The 24,875-nt window shown below is 43.5% G+C and overlaps 2 protein-coding genes across 3 annotated transcripts in view; one reads left to right on the forward strand and one right to left on the reverse strand.

Annotated features, from left to right (window-relative positions):
• LOC146972898 (bone morphogenetic protein receptor type-1A-like) overlaps window positions 1–20,785 on the forward strand; it is a 38,168-nt gene extending 17,383 nt beyond the window's left edge. Inside the window, exons 3-13 of one of the 2 annotated variants that reach the window (XM_085799137.1) lie at window positions 1,892–2,174; window positions 3,665–3,827; window positions 4,571–4,673; window positions 5,556–5,655; window positions 5,758–5,845; window positions 6,372–6,507; window positions 10,940–11,132; window positions 14,002–14,299; window positions 16,461–16,636; window positions 19,501–19,631; window positions 20,618–20,785. In XM_085799137.1, coding sequence (XP_085655263.1) covers window positions 2,114–2,174; window positions 3,665–3,827; window positions 4,571–4,673; window positions 5,556–5,655; window positions 5,758–5,845; window positions 6,372–6,507; window positions 10,940–11,132; window positions 14,002–14,299; window positions 16,461–16,636; window positions 19,501–19,631; window positions 20,618–20,743 — 1,575 coding nt within the window. In that variant the 5' untranslated portion in view covers window positions 1,892–2,113 and the 3' untranslated portion in view covers window positions 20,744–20,785. The remainder of the gene's footprint in view (window positions 1–1,891; window positions 2,175–3,664; window positions 3,828–4,570; window positions 4,674–5,555; window positions 5,656–5,757; window positions 5,846–6,371; window positions 6,508–10,939; window positions 11,133–14,001; window positions 14,300–16,460; window positions 16,637–19,500; window positions 19,632–20,617) is intronic. The other variant, XM_085799138.1, reaches the window with a different exon arrangement.
• The window catches only part of yipf3 (Yip1 domain family, member 3), a 302,848-nt gene that overhangs the window by 256,369 nt on the left and 21,604 nt on the right, over window positions 1–24,875 (reverse strand). The gene's annotated exons all lie outside the window — the stretch shown is intronic.

The raw sequence follows: 24,875 nt of genomic DNA on the forward strand, positions 1-24,875 counted from the left end.
AGATTCACAGGCTCGTGATGGTGATGATGTCATGTTTGTGCGGCCCAGAGCATTCTGGGTAATCTCATAGTAAAACATGGAGCAGGAAGTGTGTGTGTGTGTTTTCAAAGGGAAGTGAATGTGTTTGGTGATTAAGAGGGTGTGTGTGTGTGTGTGTGTGTGTGTGTGTGTGTGGAGGAGGGGGGGGGGGGGGTTCCTGTGGTGGGGGCCTGTCTTATCTTGCCCCCCCCCCCCCTCCTCCTCACACACACACACACACACACACACACACACACACACACAACCCTCCTAGATGTCTTATCTCTGAACCGTTGTCGTCTCTAAATGGAGCGAAGAGTCAAACGTGTTGTTGTGAAGAAACGCACAAACACACACACACACACAGTAACACACACACACACTCACACACACACACAGACACACACACACACACACACACACACACTGGTCCACATTCCTCCTGTGTGTCAGACCAGCGGCAGGGCCGAGGTGTTGTAATAAGAAGTGAGTAGCAGCAGAGGGACCGGTGACATCACAGCTAACCACCGGCCAATCAGCAGAGCTCGTTGGACTCAGTCAGGAAGTGACTGAGTATTAAACAGGAGTTGTTGTTTTTTTTGTTTTTTTTAAATCAACAGCTTTATTTAAAAGAAGTTGACAGGTACAGATAGTCTACAGGGAACAGTATACAATGAAAACACAAAGAACATGTGCCAGCGGTGATGTTCATTATACAACAAGGTTATATATTAGGCTACATATTACAAAGGTCTATGGTTTTAAAAGCCTTTTCATTTGCTGATTTGGTGATTAGCTTAAAATAAAGTTCCATTTCTTTTAGAAAAACATAAAAGCAAGAGGTTTTCTTAGAAAATTTACTTTTATGAACATGAAATTTTGCAAAAAATAAAAACAGATTTATTAAAAAGTAACATTTTCCTTCTTTCTTGGGATACTTATGGAAACCAAAAACAACATTTTCCCAAAGTAGCCTAAAATAAAATCTATTGTAAAAGAGTCAATAATAAATTTGCTAACTACGGTCTGCCCATAGTTTTTTCGTGTGAGAGCAAAGCCAGAACAAATGAACAACTGTTAGTATTAAACAGGAGTTTGGTTTTATACGGTTTTATACGTTTCCAGGTCTGGAAAGTTTGTGAAACAGAAAACTATTATGTAAAGGTTATAATGTTATGTTATGTTATATAAATCTATTATTAATTAGTTCATTAAAGGTATAATACGTAGTAGGAATTCCCCCCCATCTAGCGGTGCGGTTGCATATCATTCTGAACGTATTCTTGATGTTGCATTCAGGTGAAATGGGGCAGACGTCAGACAGACAACAGACGCTGCATGTAACAGGATAAACAAGTGGTCTGACAACATGTTGTCATGGTGATGTGGTATTGTGACAACATGTTGTCATGGTGATGTGGTATTGTTTTAGTAAAATGACATCCGGTTGGTTTGCCGACGGCCGTCTGCCTGACTGCACCTGAATGCAACACCGGTGCCTTCGTCCTTCCTCACACTACACAGTGGTGACGGTTTTAACAGGCCGTTTCCGTGGTTACCTACGGTCACGATGCAACATGGCCGCCTCGGTTCGGTGCGTCGCCCACTTATGTATTTGTAACGACTTGTAACAACTCATTCTAAGGAACCAGAAAGCTTTCATCTGGATGCAGCTGAGATTCACCTTCAGTCAAATACGGATTTATGAAAGACAGGTTTGATTTTTGATCAGAAAAAGACAAATAAGTTACAGACTGGGACTTTAATAGTTTATATATTTGCTCCGAGCTCCTGTAAACACTCAGAATAATGAAGACAAGTGAAGATTGAAACCATAAAACCATTAAATCTGCCTCCTGTTTCCCTCCTTTAGGGGGTCGGACCCTCAGAACCAGTGAGACCGGCCACAACCAGAACCAGAACCAGAACCAGAACCAGGACCAGGACCAGGACCTCTGATCCACCTGAACCCCCCTAACCCCCCTAACCCCTCTCTGTCAGGACCAGACCAGCTGCTCAGACCCTCTGATCCAGGTCCAGGTCCAGGTCCAGGTCCAGGTCCAGGTCCAGGTCCAGGTCCAGGTCCAGGTCCAGGATGGCCGGTGGACTGTTGTGTCTGACTGCAGTGCTGCTGCTGCTGAGCCTCCGAGCTGAAGGTAACGTGCTTCTGTGTGTGTGTGTGTGTGTGGTGTGTGTGTGTGTGTTAGGGGTGGGCGATATGGCAAAAATATCACATCACGATTTTTTTTTAAATGAAGTCACGATTTTGATTTCATCACGATCTTAAATCGAAAAAAGAAAAACAGACAGTTTAGGCCAAATAACCTTTCTGAACAGATTTTAATCTAAATAGTTGCAGTTTTGCCAACATGTGCAAACAACGTAAACATAGTAAAAGGTAAACAACAACACTCTGATAAAGGTAGCTTTCAATAAACATGAAAGTAAAATATTAATGAAGACATTACTGTTTGTTTTATTCAACACAGTCATTTTAACAGGATTTTAAGTATCAAAACACTAAATATCTGATTGAAAAGGGTCAAATAAAGTAACTGTTGTTTTCTCTTTTAGATAAACTTTGTAATTGTCCTTTGTTTGGGCTTTGCAGCTTAGAACTGCAGTTTATAGAATATATATATATATTATAGAATGAGCCCCAGACGATCCTACGATCTCTGCACTTTGGCAGATCGTCTACACGCTCTAATCCTTCACCATCTAATATCACCGTATCGCCCAGCCCGTGTGTGTGTGTTGAGTGTGTGTGTGTGTGTGTGTGTGTGTGTGTGTGTGTGTGTGCAGGAAGCCCTTGAGCTGATTGTTGGCGCTCTCTCTCTTCCTGGCCGTTATGAACCACTTCCTGTACGAGCGTCGGTCTCTGTCGGGAGGAAACATCAGACTCAGTTTCACAGTGTTTCACTTCCTGTGGGCGGAGCCTGTTGAGGCCGCGGGACGGGGACACAGTCTGGTTATTGATCCTAATGGATTCATTTATGACTTCATTAATAATTATATTTTATATTTATTTATTAATTATAATAATAATTTAAACAGTTTGATGCGTCAGAACCGTCCTGGTGACGTCTGTCTGAGTCAAAACCTGAAAATAAAAACAACTGAATCAGACAAATACATTCTCAGCTACGACCAGACGCCGATCTGGACCAGACTGGACCGGTCTGAACCGGTCTGGACCGGTCTGGACAGGTCTGGACCGGTCTGGACCGGTCTGGACAGGTCTGAACCGGTTCAGACTGAGAACAGGAGACGAATGTATAAAGCACAACCTCTCGCTGGTCTGGAGTCTGGAGGACTACAGGACTCTGGGACTCTGGGACTCTGGGACTCTGGGACTCGAGTCCTCGGCTGTAAACTGATCCCAGATCAATAACTGCCTGAGCCGTGACCTCCACCTGCAGAGCAGCAAAGCATGCTGGGAGTGTGTGGTGGCGAGCAGCTAATTTTTATTTATTTTATTTTTATTTTATTTCTTTATTTAAGGAGGACAATGCACATTAATGAACATAATAAAATGTAAAGCATGCTGGGAGTGTGTGGTGGCGAGCAGCAGCAAAGCATGCTGGGAGTGTGTGTTGCTGGGAGTGTGTGTTAGTGTGTGTTGACGGTGCGTGTCCCGGTCCAGCTGCAGGTCAGAATCCCGACCACGTCCTCCAGGGGACCGGCGTCAGACCCGAGGTCCGTCGCCCCGGAGACGACTCCACCATCGCCCCCGAGGACGCCGCCCGCTTCCTGAGCTGCTACTGCTCCGGACACTGTCCCGACGACAGCATCAACAACACCTGCCAGTGAGTAAATAAACCAGTTTACATTACAGATCAGAGGGAGGGTTCAAACCCAGTTAAAGAGCCTGGGGGGGAACGGGGGAAACGTGGTAAAAATGTGGGAAAGGTGGTAAAAATGTGGGAAAGGTGGTAAAAATGTGGGAAAGGTGGTAAAAATGTGGGAAACGTGGTAAAAATGTGGGAAAGGTGGTAAAAATGTGGGAAAGGTGGTAAAAATGTGGGAAACGTCGTAAAAATGTGGGAAACGTGGTAAAAATGTGGGAAAGGTGGTAAAAATGTGGGAAAGGTGGTAAAAATGTGGGAAACGTGGTAAAAATGTGGTAAAAATGTGGGAAACGTGGTAAAAATGTGGGAAAGGTGGTAAAAATGTGGTAAAAATGTGGGAAACGTGGTAAAAATGTGGGAAAGGTGGTAAAAATGTGGGAAAGGTGGTAAAAACGTGGTAAAAATGTGGGAAAGGTGGTAAAAATGTGGTAAAAATGTGGGAAAGGTGGTAAAAATGTGGGAAAGGTGGTAAAAACGTGGTAAAAACGTGGTAAAAATGTGGGAAAGGTGGTAAAAATGTGGGAAAGGTGGTAAAAATGTGGTAAAAATGTGGGAAAGGTGGTAAAAATGTGGTAAAAATGTGGGAAAGGTGGTAAAAATGTGGTAAAAATGTGGGAAAGGTGGTAAAAACGTGGTAAAAATGTGGGAAACGTGGTAAGGAATGGGGTAAACGTGGTAATAACAGTGCGGTGTCTCCTCAGGACCAACGGTCAGTGCTTCGCCATCATCGAGGAGGACGAACACGGAGAGATCGCTCTGACCTCAGGATGCATGAAGTACGAGGGCTCACACTTCCAGTGCAAGGTACACACACACACACACACACACACAGTTTTTATTACATTTTATATCATAACTTTGGACCCCAGGAAGAGGCAGTGACTGATGGAGATCCATAATAATCTAATAATAAACCTGGTTGAGTCCCTGTGAGGTGATGTCATGGCGGTGGGAGGGACTTCAGGGGCTGCATCCTTCGGAGGGTGCATTTGAAGGCCGATTACGTCACAGCGCTGTGTGAAGGCTGTCTTGTCCCAATTCGTCCAAATTCGAAGGGTCCTCCAAATGCAGCCTGCAGCGTCCTCCTTTCCCCTGCATTCGGAGGATGCATCGCTACTATCCTTCACCGCCTCCCGTATCCCAAGATGCTTTGCTGCACCGTTGTTGTTATTAGCATTAACCGCTGAGCTGAGCTCTGCTCTGGCTGCACAGGTGAGGAGCGGAGGCAAAGCAGAAAGCTATGAAAACACATTACTTGTGCTCTTTATTCTCTATTCACTTAACAGCCTGGCTGCTGTTCAATGGTTTGTTTATTAGTATATTAATGATAACTGCCCTTGTATTGATTCTACTTCTTTAAAAAAAAAAAAAAAAAGTGAAGAGCGGAGGAGCGGTAGAGCCGTTGCAAGGGCGTTAGGCCGTTGTTTACGTTCGGATCAGGAAATGCTCTGAAGGCTAGACCGTCTCATTTACCGACCGTTGATGCAGCCGACGGAGGAGCCTCCGAAGCCGTTGCCTCCGGAGACCGCGTAGGCTGGGTCCTCCGAAGGCTGCAGCCCCTGAATTGGGACACAGCTCGTGTCAGTGATGTCATGGCGGTGGGATGAGCCTGTGTGGTGATGTCATGGCAGTGGGAGGGGCCTGTGTGGGTTAGGGTTAGTGACCAGCTGAGTGTTTGGTTGCCAGGACTCCCCCAACGCTCAGACCAGGAGGACCATCGAGTGCTGCAACACCGACTTCTGCAACCGAGACCTGCAGCCCACGCTGCCCCCCCAGGAGCCCTCAGGTAACGTCACCGTGGTAACGAGTCACCGGTCAGCTGACTCAGCTGTTGCTCAGGTAACCGTCCACCTGTCTTAACCACGCTCTGCCCCCCCCCCCCCCCCAGAAGGAAGCCCCCACTGGCTGGCCTTCCTCATCTCCATGACGGTCTGCTGCTGCACGCTGATCTGCATCACCGTCGTCTGCTACTACAGGTACCACCCCCTTACCTTTACCTTTACGTTGCCATGGTTTCCAGTCGTCGTCATAGTTACGGTAGCTAAACGCATGGATCTATTAACGCTGGCCTTTAACACGGATGTCAGTCTGTGTGATAATATCCACTGTTAAAAGCTGCTGTGATGATCCATGCGCTTTACACATTTACATTGAAAAAAAAACAACAAAAAAACATCCATTTACCGCGGCTACTGAAACCATGGAAACGTAAACATACAATTCCACCGGAAGAGCAAAACCGGCAAAACAGGCTACGTTTTTGACATTTGGTATAAGGTGGATATGGAACAAGAAGAGATTGATCTTTATTTCTATGGAGCTTTCAGACCGAGGGACGACGCAGTGACATTCACATCAACACAAAACATTTAACTGTCAGAACTGGAAACTAAAAGACAAAGAAAACAGCATAAAAACGAAAAAACATTATGGACATACAAGAAAAAAATAAATATATAATAAAATGAAAAATGTGTTAATGTGTGTGTGTGTGTGTGTCAGGTACAAGTGGCAGACGGAGCGACAGCGTTACCACAAAGACCTGGAGCAGGAAGTTTTCATCCCAGTGGGAGAATCTCTCAAAGACCTGATTCACCAGTCACAGAGCTCAGGCAGCGGCTCAGGGCTCCCCCTGCTGGTAGGGCACTATACTACACTAACACAGACACACACACTACACTACACTACACTATACACTACACACTACACTAGACTAGACTAAACTACACTACACTATTCACCAGTCACAGAGCTCAGGCAGCGGCTCAGGGCTCCCCCTGCTGGTAGGGCACTACACTACACACACAGACACACACAGACACACACACTACACTAACACACACTACACTACACTACACTACACTAACACAGACACACACACACACTACACTACACTACACTACACTAACACACAGACACACACTATACACTATACACTACACTAGACTAGACTATACACTACATTACACTACACTACTCACCAGTCACAGAGCTCAGGCAGCGGCTCAGGGCTCCCCCTGCTGGTAGGGCACTAACACTACACTACACTAACACAGACACACACACACTACACTATACTAACACACACTACACTACACTATTCACCAGTCACAGAGCTCAGGCAGCGGCTCGGGGCTCCCCCTGCTGGTAGGACGCACACACTACACTACACTACACTAACACACACTACACTACACTACACTAACACACACTACACTACACTACACTATACACTACACACTACACTAGACTAGACTAAACTACACTACACTATTCACCAGTCACAGAGCTCAGGCAGAGGCTCAGGGCTCCCCCTGCTGGTAGGGCACTATACTGCCCTACAACGCAAGAAAGGGGTAACTCATTTTTTGTCAAAAATGAGATTTTGTCATTTTTTGGACATTAAAGGTCTGCTACATCATGCAGATAAATATCTTGACTCAACGTGATCTTATTTGGGATATATTTGCGGGTGGTTTTCACAGTAACTCCCAAAAACTGTGGTGAAACAACAAGAGAACACAGTAACTAGAGTTACCCCTTTCTCTCTGTGTATAGAACTACTCAAAGCTGTGGGGAAACAACGAGAGAACACAGTAACATGAGTTACCCTTTTCTTCCTGTGTATAGATGTTCAACATGTCCTACTGTACAACAGGCTACTACCATTATGAACCAATAGGAGTTAGTTTCCCCTTTCCTGTGTTGTATGTCCAGCTTATACTTTGCCTCAATGCACAAACAGACAGGTAACTCTGAAATAAGGGTAAAATGTTAAGTTTGAGTTAAATATTTTTACACAGCTAGACTACTACTCGCAAAATCAAGGATTTGTTCAATACAGTTGACTGGACAACAAAAATACTTTAAACTCATTTTTCTCAGAACTGCACTCTGAGAAGTTTTAACCCTTTCTTCTGTTGTAGGGCAGTATACTACACTACACTAACACACACACAGACACACACTACACTACACTACACTACACTAACACACGCACTACACTACACTAACACACAGACACACACTACACTACACTACACTAACACACGCACTACACTACACTAACACACGCACTACACTACACTAACACACGCACTACACTACACTAACACACACACACACACACACACACTACACTACACTACACTACACTACACTAACACACACACACACACACAGACACACACTACACTACACTACACTAACACACACAGACACACACAGACTCACACACCCTGCTGGTAGAAAACTGGTTAAAACTTTACTAACAGTTACATACATAACAAACTGTTGAGCCAGGGGAAGAAACAAATCTAAAAGTCTATATATATACCGTAGATGACCATTTATTAGCCCGGGCGTTTAATATGCTAAATCGACTTGGACCCCGGGCGTTTATAAGAACCAGGCGCGTATTTGCAACAGGCTACAATTTATTTTTGCAATGAGCAGCACCAGACCATCATGCAAAGAACAAGGAGGTCACCATAGCAACACTGGAACAAAACTACTTTTTTCCCCGACGCATCTTTATTGACATCAGACAATAAATACAAAGACAGTTTGTCTGTGTAACCGCGACACAGGGAGCTGATCAGAGCAGTGTTATGAATGATAACGGAAGGGGGGGTCGATCGCGGTAATTTCAACACTGTACATTAGCGCATTTATCTATATCCCTATATCCCTCAGTCTAGCGCGCCTGTGTCTGTGTGTCTGTGTGTGTGTGTGCGCGCGCCTGCATGCGAGAGAGAGAGAGCGAGAGGAGGGGCTGACTGACAGAAGAGGTGAGAGCCGGTGAAGCGCTGTTAAAAAAAACTTTTGTTTTCTGTGCAAGGCTATGGTAAACACTTAATCGCCCGGGCGTTTAATTGAACCGGCGTTTATTTTGCCAAATGAGGTCGGACCCCGGCGGCTATTAGAGCACAGGCGCGTATTTGCACGCGGGCGATTATTTGGTCATCTACGGTATACAAAGAGTATAGAAGCTAGAAGCATCATGGATAAAAAATGCATCGATGTAAAGAGAAAAAAAAGCATATTAATTAAATACATTTTTTTCCAGAATAAAGTTTGTTTTTAAAGCCTTTGGCATTTCTAGCCCATTGATGTCGGTGCTGTATTGATAAAGTTCCTTCAGAAAAAGTGTAAAATGTGGTTTGCTGTCAGTCCATTTCTTTTTGTGGATATGAAATTTACCTAAAAATAAAACAATATCCATTTGGTTGTTTTCATAGTAAAGGAAAATATCCTGTAGGAGCCATAATACATAGATATAGATATGTAAAACAGAGTTGGAAACTTAGTGATTGTATTTCATTATTTCTAAGTTAGTATTTTAGATCTATGTGTTGTCAGGGCCGTTGTATAGAGGAGAAAGGTGGTGATAACTCTAGGGGCCCAGCGCCCAGTGGGGCCCATAAAAAACCCCAGTAGTCTAATCTTTGTATGACTGATTTATTCTGTATAAGACCCTGACTAATACTCATAGTACACTGTAAAAACTCTACATCTTTCCAAGAATATTTGTCTTATTTCTTGTGCAAATGTCTCATTTCTAGTCAAAACTAAACTCTTTCCACTTAAAATAAGATTTTTTGTGCTTGTAATAAGGAAGAAAAACTATCAGATTTTTTCTACTTATTCCAAGTGAAAATCTGCTTGAAAGGAGTAAAAAGTGTCTAAAAACAAGCTACTTTTAATATGATGTGTCTTATTTTAAGTAGAATGAGATTTGTTTTGACTAGAAATGACATTTTGACTAGAAATAAGACAAATATTCTTGCTAAGATACTTGAGTTTTTTGCAGTGTAATGCTGCATTAGCATCAAAACAAAGAAGGCTAAATAAAAAACGATAATACATACGTAGTCTAAGAAAAAAAAAGGAAAAGTTAGGGGGAGGGGCCCACTTTAGTATTCTTTAAGGGGGCCCAGAATTCCTAGCAACGGCCCTGTGTGTTGTATATCTATAGTGCAGAGTAGAGAGAGATCACGGCAGCGACTGCCTCAGTTTGGATGATGTGGTGAGAGGGAGCACAGTGTTTCTACGGAGTTTTTCTTTAAGTAAACTTTGTTTTGAAACGGATACATCTCTTTATTCATTCATAAGAATCGCTGCCGTTCATCCTCTCACGTGGCTTCAACATCACGAAGGAAAGACACAACAGGTCCTTTTCCTGCAGGTGTACTGAATGTCCAGTTTTCTTGTCAGTAAAGTTTTGTATGAATGAATGAGTGTTTATTTCGATCACAGCATCAAAATTTCAACAAAACAAATTCAAGGTAGTAACAAGTACTATATAGCTGGTGGAAAAGGGTTGTGGCTGCAGCAAAGCTCATAGCTGCTGCACCTCGTTTCTCATTTCATTATAAAAACCATAAGCAGTCTGGTCCGGATGACGCATATACATACACACATATACCTACACAGTACGTCCCCCACCGACCATCCTATATCCACAAACCTTCACAACTCAAAAACAAAACAGGTCGACATTTCCTAGGTTACATTACACATCCCATAATATCAATCCTATACGCTAAAAAACAGTCCGAATCAAACAAACTAGAAAACTTCATGTTTGTTGCAAAATTAAGTTAATTATTTCCCTGATCCTTTGTTGCTCTCAACATTTTCACTTCTGTACTTTTCAAAAATATTATTTTTAAACATTGTTTTTAAATGGGCAACATTTTTACTATCTTTAATATCTCCTGGTTTAAAGGTATTCCAAAGTTTCACTCCACAGACAGATATGCACAGACTTTTCAACGTGGTGCGAGCAGAAGGTTGCTTTAACTTCCCTCTCCCTCTTAGGTTGTACCCTCCCTCTCTTTCCACAAACATTTTTTGGATTTTTCCTGGAAGTAGATTGTGCTTTGCTTTATACAAAAATTGTGCAGTTTTGCAGTCCACTAGATCTCTAAATTTCAATGCTCTTGATTTTTGTACATTCAACCAAAACATTTGACAATATAAACAGTGAAAAAATAAATGTGCAACAGATTCATCATCAAACAAGCCACAGAAACCAGGAGAGTTTAAATGTCTCTGATGTGTTTCAGGTGCAGAGGACCATCGCCAAGCAGATCCAGATGGTGCGTCAGATCGGTAAAGGTCGCTACGGCGAGGTGTGGCTCGGCCGCTGGCGGGGGGAGAAGGTCGCCGTCAAGGTGTTCTTCACCCGCGAGGAGGCGAGTTGGTTCAGAGAGACGGAGATCTACCAGACGGTCCTGATGAGGCACGACAACATCCTGGGTACGTGGGACGCTCCCTCACACCTGTACACAACACCTGGACACAACATCTGTACTACACCTGTACTACACAACACCTGTACTACACCTGTACAGTCTCAGGTTGTCTAGTAGCGGCTTCACACTGCAACTGCAACGCAACTTTGAACCGGCCGGCGCGTTCAGACTGAAAAAATAATTGGTTCGGAACCTGAAAGTAGTTGGTTTTTCCTTGCGAACCGTGACATCATCAGTGGGCGAGTCACTTAAAGGAGAATTCCGTCCATTTTTGACCCCTAAATCGTTGTCCTGATGGTCACCCAGTGTTGTCTGGAGCAAAAAACGCGACTAAAATTGCTGCAGACAAACCAGAGTTACCATGGCTACCCGGCGCTAGGGATATTAGCCACAACGCTAACCCATGGGGGCAATTCTTTCAACCACAACCAACACTCAGAAAACAATCAGATATCTCTGGTACATGACTGGAATCCTTAGAGACACCACTGAACTCATATAGTGGAGAGTAGAAACAGTAGAAACTTTGTGTTTTTAACTCTGAAACATCCCAGAAAGACATTACTATCCCATCACAGAGAGAAACTAACACTTTGTCCTGGTTGTGATGATTTCTTTACTAAAATGAGAAAGACGAGCAGGAAGGAGAAGGAAAGAAAGCAGGAAACCATAACCATGTTATATACAGGAGCTTAGTGAAATAAAACAGGTCGGTTCATTGTGAAACATGTATTTCTTGATGTAAATGTGGTGGTTTGTGTCCGTAGGCTCCAGAGCCCCGAGGCAGCGCTGCTCCTCTGTCCACTACACACAGGAAGCTTCACTTTACATTCAGACTAACTAATGCTACTGATACAGCTGTTAGATTTCATCAAGCCGTCATTTGGATAAACTGGCCGTATATTTGGGATCTAAACAGTTACTTTTTCTTGCATGAAAACATATTAAAACTTCTCAGGTTGTCTAGTGCAGGGGTTCTCAACTAGTCTCACTCTGGGCTCCACATCTTCTCATGGTCATTAAGTCGCGACCCACTTTTATAGAATTCAAACCAAGAATTATTTTTTTAAGCCTTTAAAAACTCATTTAGCTTTTTAGTAGGGATGCACCGATTGTGAAATTCTGGGCCGATGCCAATGTTTAAAATAACAATTTGGCCGATGGCCGATGCCGATGCCGATGTTTTTTCTTTTTGTTATTTATTCCGTCTTTGGTGCCACAGAAACATTAGGCTACTGAACTATTTTAAAAGTCTTTCAGCTCTTCATCATATTATTATTTAATGAGCACAAATTCAGTTAGACAAATTTATGAAACAAAAACAAACTTTAATGTCAATTTTTACTTGACATAACCTTAAAACACTTACAGTGTTTTTTTTAATAAAATGCTCAAATATGTCAAATTACTTCAACTTCTCTCCCTAACCCCCTTTATCTGCAATTAACCAACTTGCTCAGTAGGCTAGTAACACAGAGACAGAAGGATAAAAGGTTGTTGTTTTTTCCCAAACAGTTGATGAACTAAAAATAATCTGTATAATGTACACTGAAAGAGGAACTAAGCAGGATTTCTCCCGTGGCTATGCTACATTTTTACCTCAATTAAAAAGCCCCAGAGTGATTGTGATAGTTAACTACATTAACGGAGGCTCTCTGCCTTCACCTGGCGTCTCTCTCGTTGCATCAGTGTAGTAGTCTACCTGGCCGCCCCCCCATGTGTCTGTGTCCCAGCTCTTGTCTCTGTGGCACCGCGACACAGACGCGCTGCGTAACGTAATGTTTATGACAGTTACGTAATCCACCGCTCCGTTTATTGATTTCTCGCTGGCGTCGTTGTAAACACATACACGTGGCCAGGCGGAGGTTAGAAAAAAAGCGACCAGACGAGTTCCTCTCTAACGGGTGTATACAGGGGATTTAAATGACGAGGGGCGTTCAGGCTCCTCCGTTCCTCCGCTCGCCATGACCACGCTGCACATATCAAGCGTGTTTATTAAACATGCGCGCAACTTTTTTTTTCAAAAATCAATCCGCGGATCACATGTGTGCTGAACCGAAGATATTGATCCGAACAGATCACAGATCAATGATGATCCCTTGCACCACTAATATCTTCCCCCCCAAACAAAGGAAAAAAGAAAGGTTCCTCCCGAGCACAGCTGTTCATGCGGCATTTAAACCAACATAAACATCGGCCACTGCCATCGTGAATGTCATCTTTTTTTGCCGATGGCCGATGGCCGTTAACGAGCCGAACATCGGCCGATGTCGATGTTAGACCGATGCATCGGTGCATCCCTACTTTTTATTGAGCAAAGTGCATTTCAGAGCACATGAATGAAACTGAGGAGTTACCATGACAACTGCATGTACGGAAGTGAATAAAAAAATATCAAACTGCACAAAATGGAGACCAACAAAACGATATATTTGACTTCTAATGCATCTCTGCATTCAGAGCATGTTCACTAAAGTGAATAAATATCAAACTGCACAAAATAAAGACCCACAAAACAAAACCAGATTCACTGCATCAGGCCACATTAATAAGAAACTGAGATCTTTGCATTCAGAGCAAATTGAGCAAATAATCAGAAAGTGAGGAGGAGCATTACAACTGCATGTGTTCACGTGTCTCCTGCCTTTCAAAATAAGTTATTTTTCAAAATAAAAGACATGTCCAACATCAGATGTGCATTAAATATTATTTACTTTTTTGACCAGCTGTCCACGACCCATCCAGAACGGGTCTAGACCCACTGCTGGGTCCCGACCCACCAGTTGAGAACCACTGGTCTAGGTGACAGTCTCAGGTCGTCTAGGTGACAGTCTCAGGTTGTCTAGGTGACGGTCTCTTTCCCGCCCTCTCAGGCTTCATCGCTGCCGACATCAAGGGGACCGGCGCCTTCACGCAGCTCTTCCTCATCACGGATCACCATGACAACGGCTCTCTGTACGACTACCTGAAGCTGACGACGCTGGACACGGCGGCGCTGCTGCGGCTGGCCTACTCGGCCGCCTGCGGCCTGTGTCACCTGCACACGGAGATCTACGGCACGCAGGGCAAACCGGCCATCGCTCACCGAGACCTGAAGAGCAAAAACATCCTGGTGAAGAAGAACGGCAGCTGCTGCATCGCCGACCTCGGCCTCGCCGTCAAGTTCAACAGGTACTGAACCTTTAACTAAGCTATATATCACTGCTGCATCGCCGACCTCGGCCTGGCCGTCAAGTTCAACAGGTACTGAACCTTTAATGAAGCTTTATATCACTGCTGCATCGCCGACCTCGGCCTGGCCGTCAAGTTCAACAGGTACTGAACCTTTAACTAAGCTATATATCACTGCTGCATCGCCGACCTGGGCCTGGCCGTCAAGTTCAACAGGTACTGATCCCTTATTAATTCATGAATCGTGGTATTAAACGCCACAATTAATGAATCGTAACCAGGGTTTCCACAGGTCATTAAAAAGCATTAAAAGTCATTAAATATATTTTGCTAAAATTAAGGCCTTAAATGGCATTAAAAGGAATTAAATTCGATTCTCAAAGGCATTAAAAAATTGATTTAAAAAATGTATTGATTCATACAGTGAGATTTTGATATCATTACATCCCTATAGAGCACAAAGAGCAGAAAAATAGGGGGATTATACAGTTAATCTACAGTAAAATTAAACGTGGGTGAAGAAATGGAGAATTTTCTAAATTAATATTTTTAGGTGGTGGCAGGCTACTGTTGACTTTTCTTTTTCTTTTAATTGCTATCGGCAAAAATTGGAAGCGGCAGGTCAGGCTTTTTAAAAATGGGTGATTGGCCAGAAAATAGCAGTCGGTGCAGCACCACTATTGGTGTGATAAACATGCAGAATCAAGTAATTGGGTAATTGTGTATGTGTATATAGGTAAGTGTATGTACGCACACGTATAGTATTTGCAAAATGTTTGAAATGGCATTAAAAAGCATTAAATTAGATTTGCTGGTACCTGCAGAAACCCTGGTAAAGATATCTAAATACCGTCACTTCCTGAAAAAGTTTATGTCTGAACCGTATCGGCAGATGTGGCGCCAAAATAAAGGTAAATGCACAGATATTGGTCCATTTAACTAACGTTAACATTGAACTGGTAGGAATTTAAAGCAGATATCATCGGCACGGCCGTTTCGGCTAATGCTGTGTTCAAGGCAGGCTTTTGAAACCGTAAGTTACAGCTTCAAGTCACAACTACGACTTGGTAGCGTTCCAGGTAACCCGTAGCTCGTGTTTTTACCGTCCTGTTGTCTGTGAAAGTTCCCTATAACGGCCACTCGTAACTTCCGACCCGTGAACTCGTACCAGATCGAACTGGTATGACTTCACAGGAAGGAAAAACACAAAGTACGAGTTTCCTTGAACGCACCATGAGTTAGCAGCCCCCGCCCTTGTCAGGCATCAATTGGTCCTCGTGCTACGTCACCACATTCACGCGCATCCCTTGGCTGCACACACAGCCCTTCATGCCGTTCTCTCCCCTCATTGGATAACACTTGTATCCCACAAGGAAAATGTTCTCCTCGGGTTACAGCAGAGCAGAGTGACGGAGAGACTCGTGTTTAGGCTGAAATACTTCATGTAAGTGATTGCTGACGGAAAATAGGACTATTTAGGACTTATATTAACAAAAACATTCCACTGATATCTGCTTTAAATGTTAAGGTGTCATTTGTATTTTTAAACAAAACAGCAAAACAAAACAAAAAACAACTAAAATAAATGTTAACATTTGGTATAGATGATCATTTATGACCTGAATATTTCAAACACTTGAATAATTGGTCAAATATTAATAGATACTTGAAATATTTTGTGTAAACAATGAGTAATGTAATGATAGATAGATAGATAGATAGATAGATAGATAGATAGATAGATAGATAGATAGATAGATAGATAGATAGATAGATAGATAGATAGATAGATAGATGGATGAGTTTATTTGTCCTTTCCAAGGAAAATAGTTTTCACCATTTCATACAGAGCGGCCTCGAGAAGTGTAACATACATACATTAACATACATTCCCACATTTCATACACCTCAATTACATAGAGACATAAGAACATAAAACATGAGACATAAGACCCCGCACCCACATTTACATCTACATCCCCCTGGTTCTGTTCTTTTCATCGTCTTATTTAGTTCAGCTATGGCAGATGGGATGAAGCTTTTGTTGAATTTTATTTTCTTTGTGACTATATTTGATTTTACACATTCACAGTGTTGTGAAATTAATTAATGCATAATAATCACAATAATCGTAACACCGTGATTATTTCTGTTGCCGTAGCGACACCAACGAGGTGGACGTCCCCCTCAGCACGCGGGTCGGGACCAGACGCTACATGGCGCCCGAGGTCCTGGACGAGAGCCTCAACAAGAACCACTTCCAGGCGTACATCATGGCCGACATGTACAGCTACGGCCTGGTCGTCTGGGAGATGGCCCGCCGCTGCGTCACCGGGGGTAACGCACTCTCACACACACACTCACACACACACACACACACACACACACACACACACTCACACACACACTCTCTCCAGTCTCCAGTCACATGGTGTGTGATGTCATGGCAACCAGGGGTCAATATACCACACGGTTCAGTGGTGTCAAACTATGGAATACAGATTCCCACTTAGCAATGAAATGCTAAAAGGATGGAAGGTCTGAAACACCATTTAATTTTAGTTTTGTAAATGAAACTGGCAGAAGTAATGGCTGTACTGATATGACACTTATTTTATCCTTTGAATGAATGAATGAATGAATTTATTTATTTAAAACAGGGACAATGCATAAAAAACATGAATCTTGTAAAACAAGAAGAGATGCTCTGAGCCAGGTTGTTATAGCAACAATTGCTAATTTCCGCCCGTCGTCCCTGGGCAGGTAAAGTGGGAACAGATACAATATTAAGGCCGAATTCCGATTCTCCCCTTAGCCCTAGCCCTTGGCCCTAACCCTTCGTTTTGCGTGTTCACGTGAAGTGGTAGGGGTGTCCCAATTCTGGTTCAGACGAGGGTTAGGGGGAAGTGGTCTGGCTATCTCGCCCTCGAAACGGAGATTTTTCAGGGGCACACTACGGACCGAGGGCTATGGCAAGTTTCCCAGAATGCATCTTGCGGCAACCGGCAGCTGTTTTATTTCTGGCTGTAGCGCTGTTATCACGTCACTTTGTTAAGTTTTAATATTTTTTCATGAGAGAAAGTAGCTGTTTAGATCCCCAATGTGCGGTGGGTTTATCCACATGAGGCTGTTTAGACGTTTGCTCCCATGTTTTTGGGAGAAGTGAAGCTCCACCTGTGGAGCAGATCAGCAGCTCGTCACAGAGACATCACCCGTCCAGAGAGCTGCTCGGCCGGCCAACCTCCGTCGTCATCCCGGGGGAGAAAACCACCGCTAATTAACTTACCCACAGGTTTTTAAAGGTTTACCACCGCGTAGTTACATTCCTTTTAGGAGATAAATGCTCGTCTCATTGATGAAATGTAACAATTGTCGCATTAATTTGTTTGAATTAAAAGTGAAGCTTCATGTGTTTTGGACACAGCAGCAGCACTGCCTCGGGGCTCTGTAGCCTACATACAGAAATAAATGTTTTACAATGAACCGATCATTCTTCATTACATTTTATTTTATTTTATTAAGTTAACGTGGTTCTGAATAGAGGATTTGTGGTAAAAGCTCGTCACGTCTGCTTATGTGAAAGCAGCAGAGACGACTGATGACGTATGTGATTGTTGAAGTGGTGTCCCAATTCGTAGGGGTTGACCTTCAACCCTACTCCTTGTAGCTCCGTTTCAAGGGCAAGGGTTAAGGGCTAGGGGTAGGGGTAGGGGTAGGGGTAGGGGTAGGGGTAGGGGTAGGGCTAGGGGTAGGGATGAAAAATAGAATCGGAATTGGGCCTTAGATTAATTGAAATAGGACATAAGTGACATAATGACCATAATATTTAAAAAATGGACAGAATGCACTAATAAAAGCAGGGAAACAGGAGCCAGATCATAAAGTGCACAATAGAGACCAACAGCACATACACTCTCTCTCACTCTCATCACACATTCAAACACACAAACACACACAATACACAGATAACAATCATCCTCCTCTAATAACCACACTCATAGCCAGACACACACACACACTCACATAATACTCAACAATGTGTGCAAACTTGCTTCCTCAGTAACCAGCGCTTTGACAAGTTGAAATTATTTCTTGTTTGTTTTATTTGTTTTGTTCTTTAGTCGTTGTTTTTCGTTTGTTTGTTGGTTTCTTAATTGTTATTCCTTATTGTTATTTATATATTTCGATTATTATTCTTTTTGTGTAATATTTTATTTTATTTCTATCATCTAAATATTTTTTTGATTGCTCATTTGTATATTTAGTTATCTTAAGTATGATATAATATTTTATTGTTAGGTGGAGGCGCCTGATAAGCTCCTCTTCCTCTTCCTGCACTTTAAATTGTCATAATTGTTACTTGTCCAGGGTTCTTACGGATCCTTAAAAAGGGTTAAAAGGCATTGAATTCATTCATCTAAAAACAAGGCCTTAATTGGCATTAAAATGTCTTGAATCAATTTTTCAAAAGTCTTAAAAATGTTAACACATGGTAAGTGGTATTTTATGGTTGTAATTAGTCTCAAATCTCAAAATAACTGGTAACATTCTGACATAGAGAAGTTAGTTTAGTTAGTTTTTTTCCGAGTCAGTGTTTTTTCTGACTTTTTATGCATTTATTTTGAAAGGACAGCTGTGGAAAACTCGTGCGAGTTTGTAGTTTTCACCAAAGTCGGTTACTTTTAATGGAAACACACAGAACTCACATTTCTTTTAATGTGCATCATTTCCCAGTTATTTGAATCACTTTGGATGGAAACATACGAACAAGCAAACGTGTCCTTTTTAGTTTCTCATCTCCTCTCCACAACTACACAGCTGTTAAATGATGTCACTCACTCACTCATAGCCCCCCCCCCATTATTCATGTAGCAGTCACTTTACCTTGGATCACATAGGAAAGTGGGTCAAATTGTCCCTAACCCTATCTACTGTATGTGGTGACGTTTTTATTTGGTTTTTTTTGCATTTGTGTTTATTGTGAAGTCGGTCTTAAATTTTATTTCAAGTGGCATTAAAAACGTCTTAAAAAGTCTTAAATTTAACTTGGCTTAAGCTGTAGGAACCCTGTTTTACTTGTGTAATGTTTAACTGTGCAAACATATAAATCTAAAATCTAAAATGTAAATGTGAATGTGAATGTGAATGTGAATGTAAATCTAAAATGTAAATGTGAATGTGAACGTGGCTCTGTGCTTCAGGCATGGTGGAGGACGACCAGCTGCCGTACTACGACCTGGTTCCCTCCGACCCGTCCTACGAGGACATGCTGGAGGTCGTGTGTGTGAAGGGACTGAGACCGACCGTGTCCAACCGCTGGAACGGCGACGAGGTGAGGCACGCCGTATCACCGTAATTAGCTTAGCTCAAACACTGGAAGTGTATAGGTAGTGTTACACACTTCCAGCGTATAAGCTAATTAGCGACTTTAGGTGGAGGCAGGCTAACACTACCCATACACTTCCAGTGTTTGAGCTAAGCTAATTAGCGACTTTAGGTGGAGGCAGGCTAACACCACCTATACACTTCCAGTGTTTGAGCTAAGCTAATTAGCGACTTTAGGTAGGAGGCAGGCTAACACTACCCATACACTTCCAGTGTTTGAGCTAAGCTAATTAGCGACTTTAGGTGGAGGCAGGCTAACACCACCTATACACTTCCAGTGTTTGAGCTAAGCTAATTAGCGACTTTAGGTAGGAGGCAGGCTAACACTACCCATACACTTCCAGTGTTTGAGCTAAGCTAATTAGCGACTTTAGGTGGAGGCAGGCTAACACCACCTATACACTTCCAGTGTTTGAGCTAAGCTAATTAGCGACTTTAGGTAGGAGGCAGGCTAACACTACCCATACACTTCCAGTGTTTGAGCTAAGCTAATTAGCGACTTTAGGTGGAGGCAGGCTAACACTACCCATACACTTCCAGCGTTTGAGCTAAGCTAATTAGCGACTTTAGGTGGAGGCAGGCTAACACTACCCATACACTTCCAGTGTTTGAGCTAAGCTAATTAGCGACTTTAGGTGGAGGCAGGCTAACACTACCTATACACTTCCAGCGTTTGAGCTAAGCTAATTAGCGACTTTAGGTGGAGGCAGGCTAACACTACCTATACACTTCCAGTGTTTGAGCTAAGCTAATTACGGCGATACGGCTCTATCTCCCTTGTTACTGCACGCACAGTGGAAATGATGGTGTCTATCTGCTGGTCATGGACTTGGGAGTGAGGCAAGACACGGGGAAAAGATGTTGGCGTATCCCTTTTAAATATTCTACACCCCAGATGACCCATAATGCATCTCTCTCTCTCTGTGTGTGCAGTGTCTCCGTGCGATGCTGAAGCTGATGTCCGAGTGCTGGGCTCCGAACCCCGCCTCCCGCCTCACCATCCTCAGAGTCAAGAAGACGCTCGCCAAGATGGTGGAGTCCCAGGACATCAAGATCTGACCCCCCCCCACCACCACCACCACCACTCCCCCCTGTACCCACCCCTCCCCTCCTCACCTGGACTCACCTGGTCCTGAACCGGATCGGCTTCAACAGGAGGAGATAAAGATAAAACAAAGGACCCGTCTCAGGGCTGAACTTTGCCCCCCCCCCCCCTCCTCACCCAAACCCAACCCAACCCCCCCCCCCTCTCCTCCTCCACCCCCCCCCTCCAGTCCGTCGCCCCCCCCCTCCCCCCTCCCCCACCCACGCTTTCTGTGAAAGCCAATCAGACGATAAGGATTCGAATCACCCTGGTGACGGCGGCTGGAGGGAGGGAGGGGGCGGGGTTAGTGAATGACCTCCGACCCCCGACCCCCCCCATCCTGGACTAAATGCCAACTGTTGTTATTGTTGTTGTTGTTGTTGTTATTGTTGTTGTTCTCCTGCCATATTGATTATTGATTATCTGACAGTAGAGTCCAGTATAAAGGTTAAAGGTACTATCCTAATAATAATAATAATAACGTGTAAATAGACTCGAGCTGCAGTGACGCAGCCCCCTCTACTGGGGGGGCGTGGCCTATACCGGGGGGGCGTGGCCTATCGGGGGCGTGGCCTCTACAAGGGAGGGGCGTGGCCTCCCGGGTGGGGGGCGTGGTCACTGCAGTCGTCCACCGTCCTTCCTCCTCCTCTCATAAACGGTTAAAAAAAGAAAAGAAAGAAAAGGGGCGGAGCTGCTCTGGAGACGGAGAGATCTCATTGGTTGAGTGAAACCTCAGTGGGCGGAGCCTTAACACCGCAAAAACTCAACATCTTTCCAAGAATATTTGTCTTATTTCTTGTCAAAATGTCTCATTTCTAGTCAAAACTAATCTCTTTCCACTTAAAATAAGACTCATCATCTAAAAATGAACTTGTTTTTAGATCATTTTCACTTGTTTCAAACTAATTTTCACTTGAAATAAGTAGAAAAATCTGCTTGAAAGAAGTAAAAAGTGTCTAAAAACAAGCTGCTTTTAATGTGATGAGTCTGATTTTAAGTAGAATGAGATTAGTTTTGACTAGAAATAAGACAAATATTCTTGCTGAGATATTTGAGTTTTTGCAGTGTTGACAGGATGACGTCATGTTACAGCAGGAAGTTACCAAAGTAAAAGCACCAACGCAACAAAATAAAGACAATTTAAAGCCGTTTTATAAATAAAGGAGCATTTCCAGTTTTAATCAGTGTTCATTTCAGACCGTCCACACTCCGACTGCAGCGTCTGGACGTTTAGGAACAAACGCCTCAGAGTCCCTCATAGACATCCATGAGTCCCTCCACTGTTGCTCTGTGACCCTGAAAGGAACGATGCAGAAGTCCGAATTTTGATTTGATTTAAAGGGATAGTTCACCCAAAATTGAAATTGCATTTTACTCATGATCTCCCCCCCCTCATGTGGACTAAGGGCTGTGAGAAGTTTCAGAGTCCTCCGTGGCTTCTCTGAGTTACAGGGGGTCTCGGCGTAGCAGTGCATGTCCATATGACGGTTGCTAATGGATACCAACTGTCTTAGTAACAAAAAGACACAACAAAAAACATCCAGATACCTCCATGCTGCTCGTATGTAACGTCCCTCTGGTATTGAAGCCCCAACATGAGAAATAGTTCAGAAAAAAATGAAATAAGTCTATATTTCAAGCTTGTTTGTAGCAGAAGCTCCCAGTGTTGCTCTTCCTGTGTCACACAGGAACAGTTTCTCATGTCGGGGCTTCAATACCAGAGGGACATTACATACGAGCAGCATGGAGGTATCTGGATGTTTTTTGGTGTGTCTTTTTGTTACGAAGACAGTTGGTATCCATTAGCAACCGTCATATGGACATGCACTGCTACGCCGAGACCCCCTGTAACTCAGAGAAGCTTTGAAACGAACTGAACGACAGATTGTTGAACATCCAGACGCTCTGGACTGACCGGTCACAGCTGACCTTTGACCTTTGACCTTTGACCTTTGACCTGACGTCTGAGGGAAACGCTGATTAACACTGGAAATGCCCCTTTAATTATAATAAAAGTCTGAGTTTGGCTCCGCCCCCTCAGGTTCCCTCTCGTCCAATCAGATCCTCAGACTGTTTCTGTAACGTTTGTCCTCAGCAGCCGAGAGTGTGTGTGTGTGTGTGTGTGTGTGTGTGTGAGTGTGTGTGTGTGTGTGTGTGTGAGACTGAGTGTGTGTGTGTGTGTGTGTGTGTGTGTGTGAGACTGAGTGTGTGTGTGTGTGTGTACTAACTGTTGTACGTAGCTATTTAAGAGCAGTAACTTTAGCGTCTCCATGGTAACGATGCGAGGCGTCTCCATGGTAACGATGCGAGGCGTCTCCATGGTAACGATGCGAGCAGCCTCCATGGTAACGATGCGAGGAGTCTCCATGGTAACGATGCGAGGAGCTCAGTATAGAAGAATCTGATGTAACGTTGTTGTTGTCGTTGTTGTTGTTGTTGTTGTTGTTGTTGTCGCGGTGCCTTATGAGTTACCAAGGAAACAAACTGTATCTGTCCAATGTAACGATTTTTAAGTAAATAACCTTATTTTAGTAAACAAACTCCCAGAATGCATTGTGCTCTGTTCTGCTGCTGGTTAAAGGGACAGTTCCTCCCTCTGGTCTACTGTCACAGCATCAACCACCATGAACATCCGATGGTCACTAACCGGAGCAAGACATCCCATCATGCATTGCTGTCACGGATCAACGCCGTTACCACAGCGACCCAGAGCGACCGGTGTAGCTACCAAATAAATGAAGTAGTGACCGGTGTAGCTACCAAATAAATGCAGTAGTGACCGGTGTAGCTACCAAATAAATGAAGTAGTGACCGGTGTAGCTACCAAATAAATGAAGTAGCGACCGGTGTAGCTACCAAATAAATGAAGTAGCGACCGGTGTAGCTACCAAATAAATGCAGTAGTGACCGGTGTAGCTACCAAATAAATGAAGTAGTGACCGGTGTAGCTACCAAATAAATGCAGTAGTGACCGGTGTAGCTACCAAATAAATGAAGTAGTGACCGGTGTAGCTACCAAATAAATGAAGTAGCGACCGGTGTAGCTACCAAATAAATGAAGTAGTGACCGGTGTAGCTACCAAATAAATGCAGTAGTGACCGGTGTAGCTACCAAATAAATGAAGTAGTGACCGGTGTAGCTACCAAATAAATGAAGTAGCGACCGGTGTAGCTACCAAATAAATGCAGTAGCGACCGGTGTAGCTACCAAATAAATGCAGTAGCGACCGGTGTAGCTACCAAATAAATGCAGTAGCGACCGGTGTAGCTACCAAATAAATGAAGTAGCGACCGGTGTAGCTACCAAATAAATGAAGTAGCGACCGGTGTAGCTACCAAATAAATGCAGTAGTGACCGGTGTAGCTACCAAATAAATGCAGTAGTGACCGGTGTAGCTACCAAATAAATGAAGTAGTGACCGGTGTGGCTACCAAATAAATGCAGTAGTGACCGGTGTGGCTACCAAATAAATGCAGTAGTGACCGGTGTGGCTACCAAATAAATGAAGTAGTGACCGGTGTAGCTACCAAATAAATGCAGTAGTGACCGGTGTAGCTACCAAATAAATGCAGTAGTGACCGGTGTAGCTACCAAATAAATGCAGTAGTGACCGGTGTAGCTACCAAATAAATGAAGTAGCGACCGGTGTAGCTACCAAATAAATGCAGTAGTGACCGGTGTAGCTACCAAATAAATGAAGTAGTGACCGGTGTAGCTACCAAATAAATGAAGTAGCGACCGGTGTAGCTACCAAATAAATGAAGTAGCGACCGGTGTAGCTACCAAATAAATGAAGTAGCGACCGGTGTAGCTACCAAATAAATGAAGTAGCGACCGGTGTAGCTACCAAATAAATGCAGTAGCGACCGGTGTAGCTACCAAATAAATGCAGTAGCGACCGGTGTAGCTACCAAATAAATGCAGTAGCGACCGGTGTAGCTACCAAATAAATGCAGTAGCGACCGGTGTAGCTACCAAATAAATGAAGTAGCGACCGGTGTAGCTACCAAATAAATGCAGTAGTGACCGGTGTAGCTACCAAATAAATGCAGTAGTGACCGGTGTAGCTACCAAATAAATGAAGTAGTGACCGGTGTAGCTACCAA

This window comes from Trachurus japonicus, chromosome 15 (genome assembly GCF_045865225.1).
Source record: "Trachurus japonicus isolate A0001 chromosome 15, Traja_1.0".
In the NCBI taxonomy this organism is placed as follows: Eukaryota; Metazoa; Chordata; class Actinopteri; order Carangiformes; family Carangidae; genus Trachurus; species Trachurus japonicus.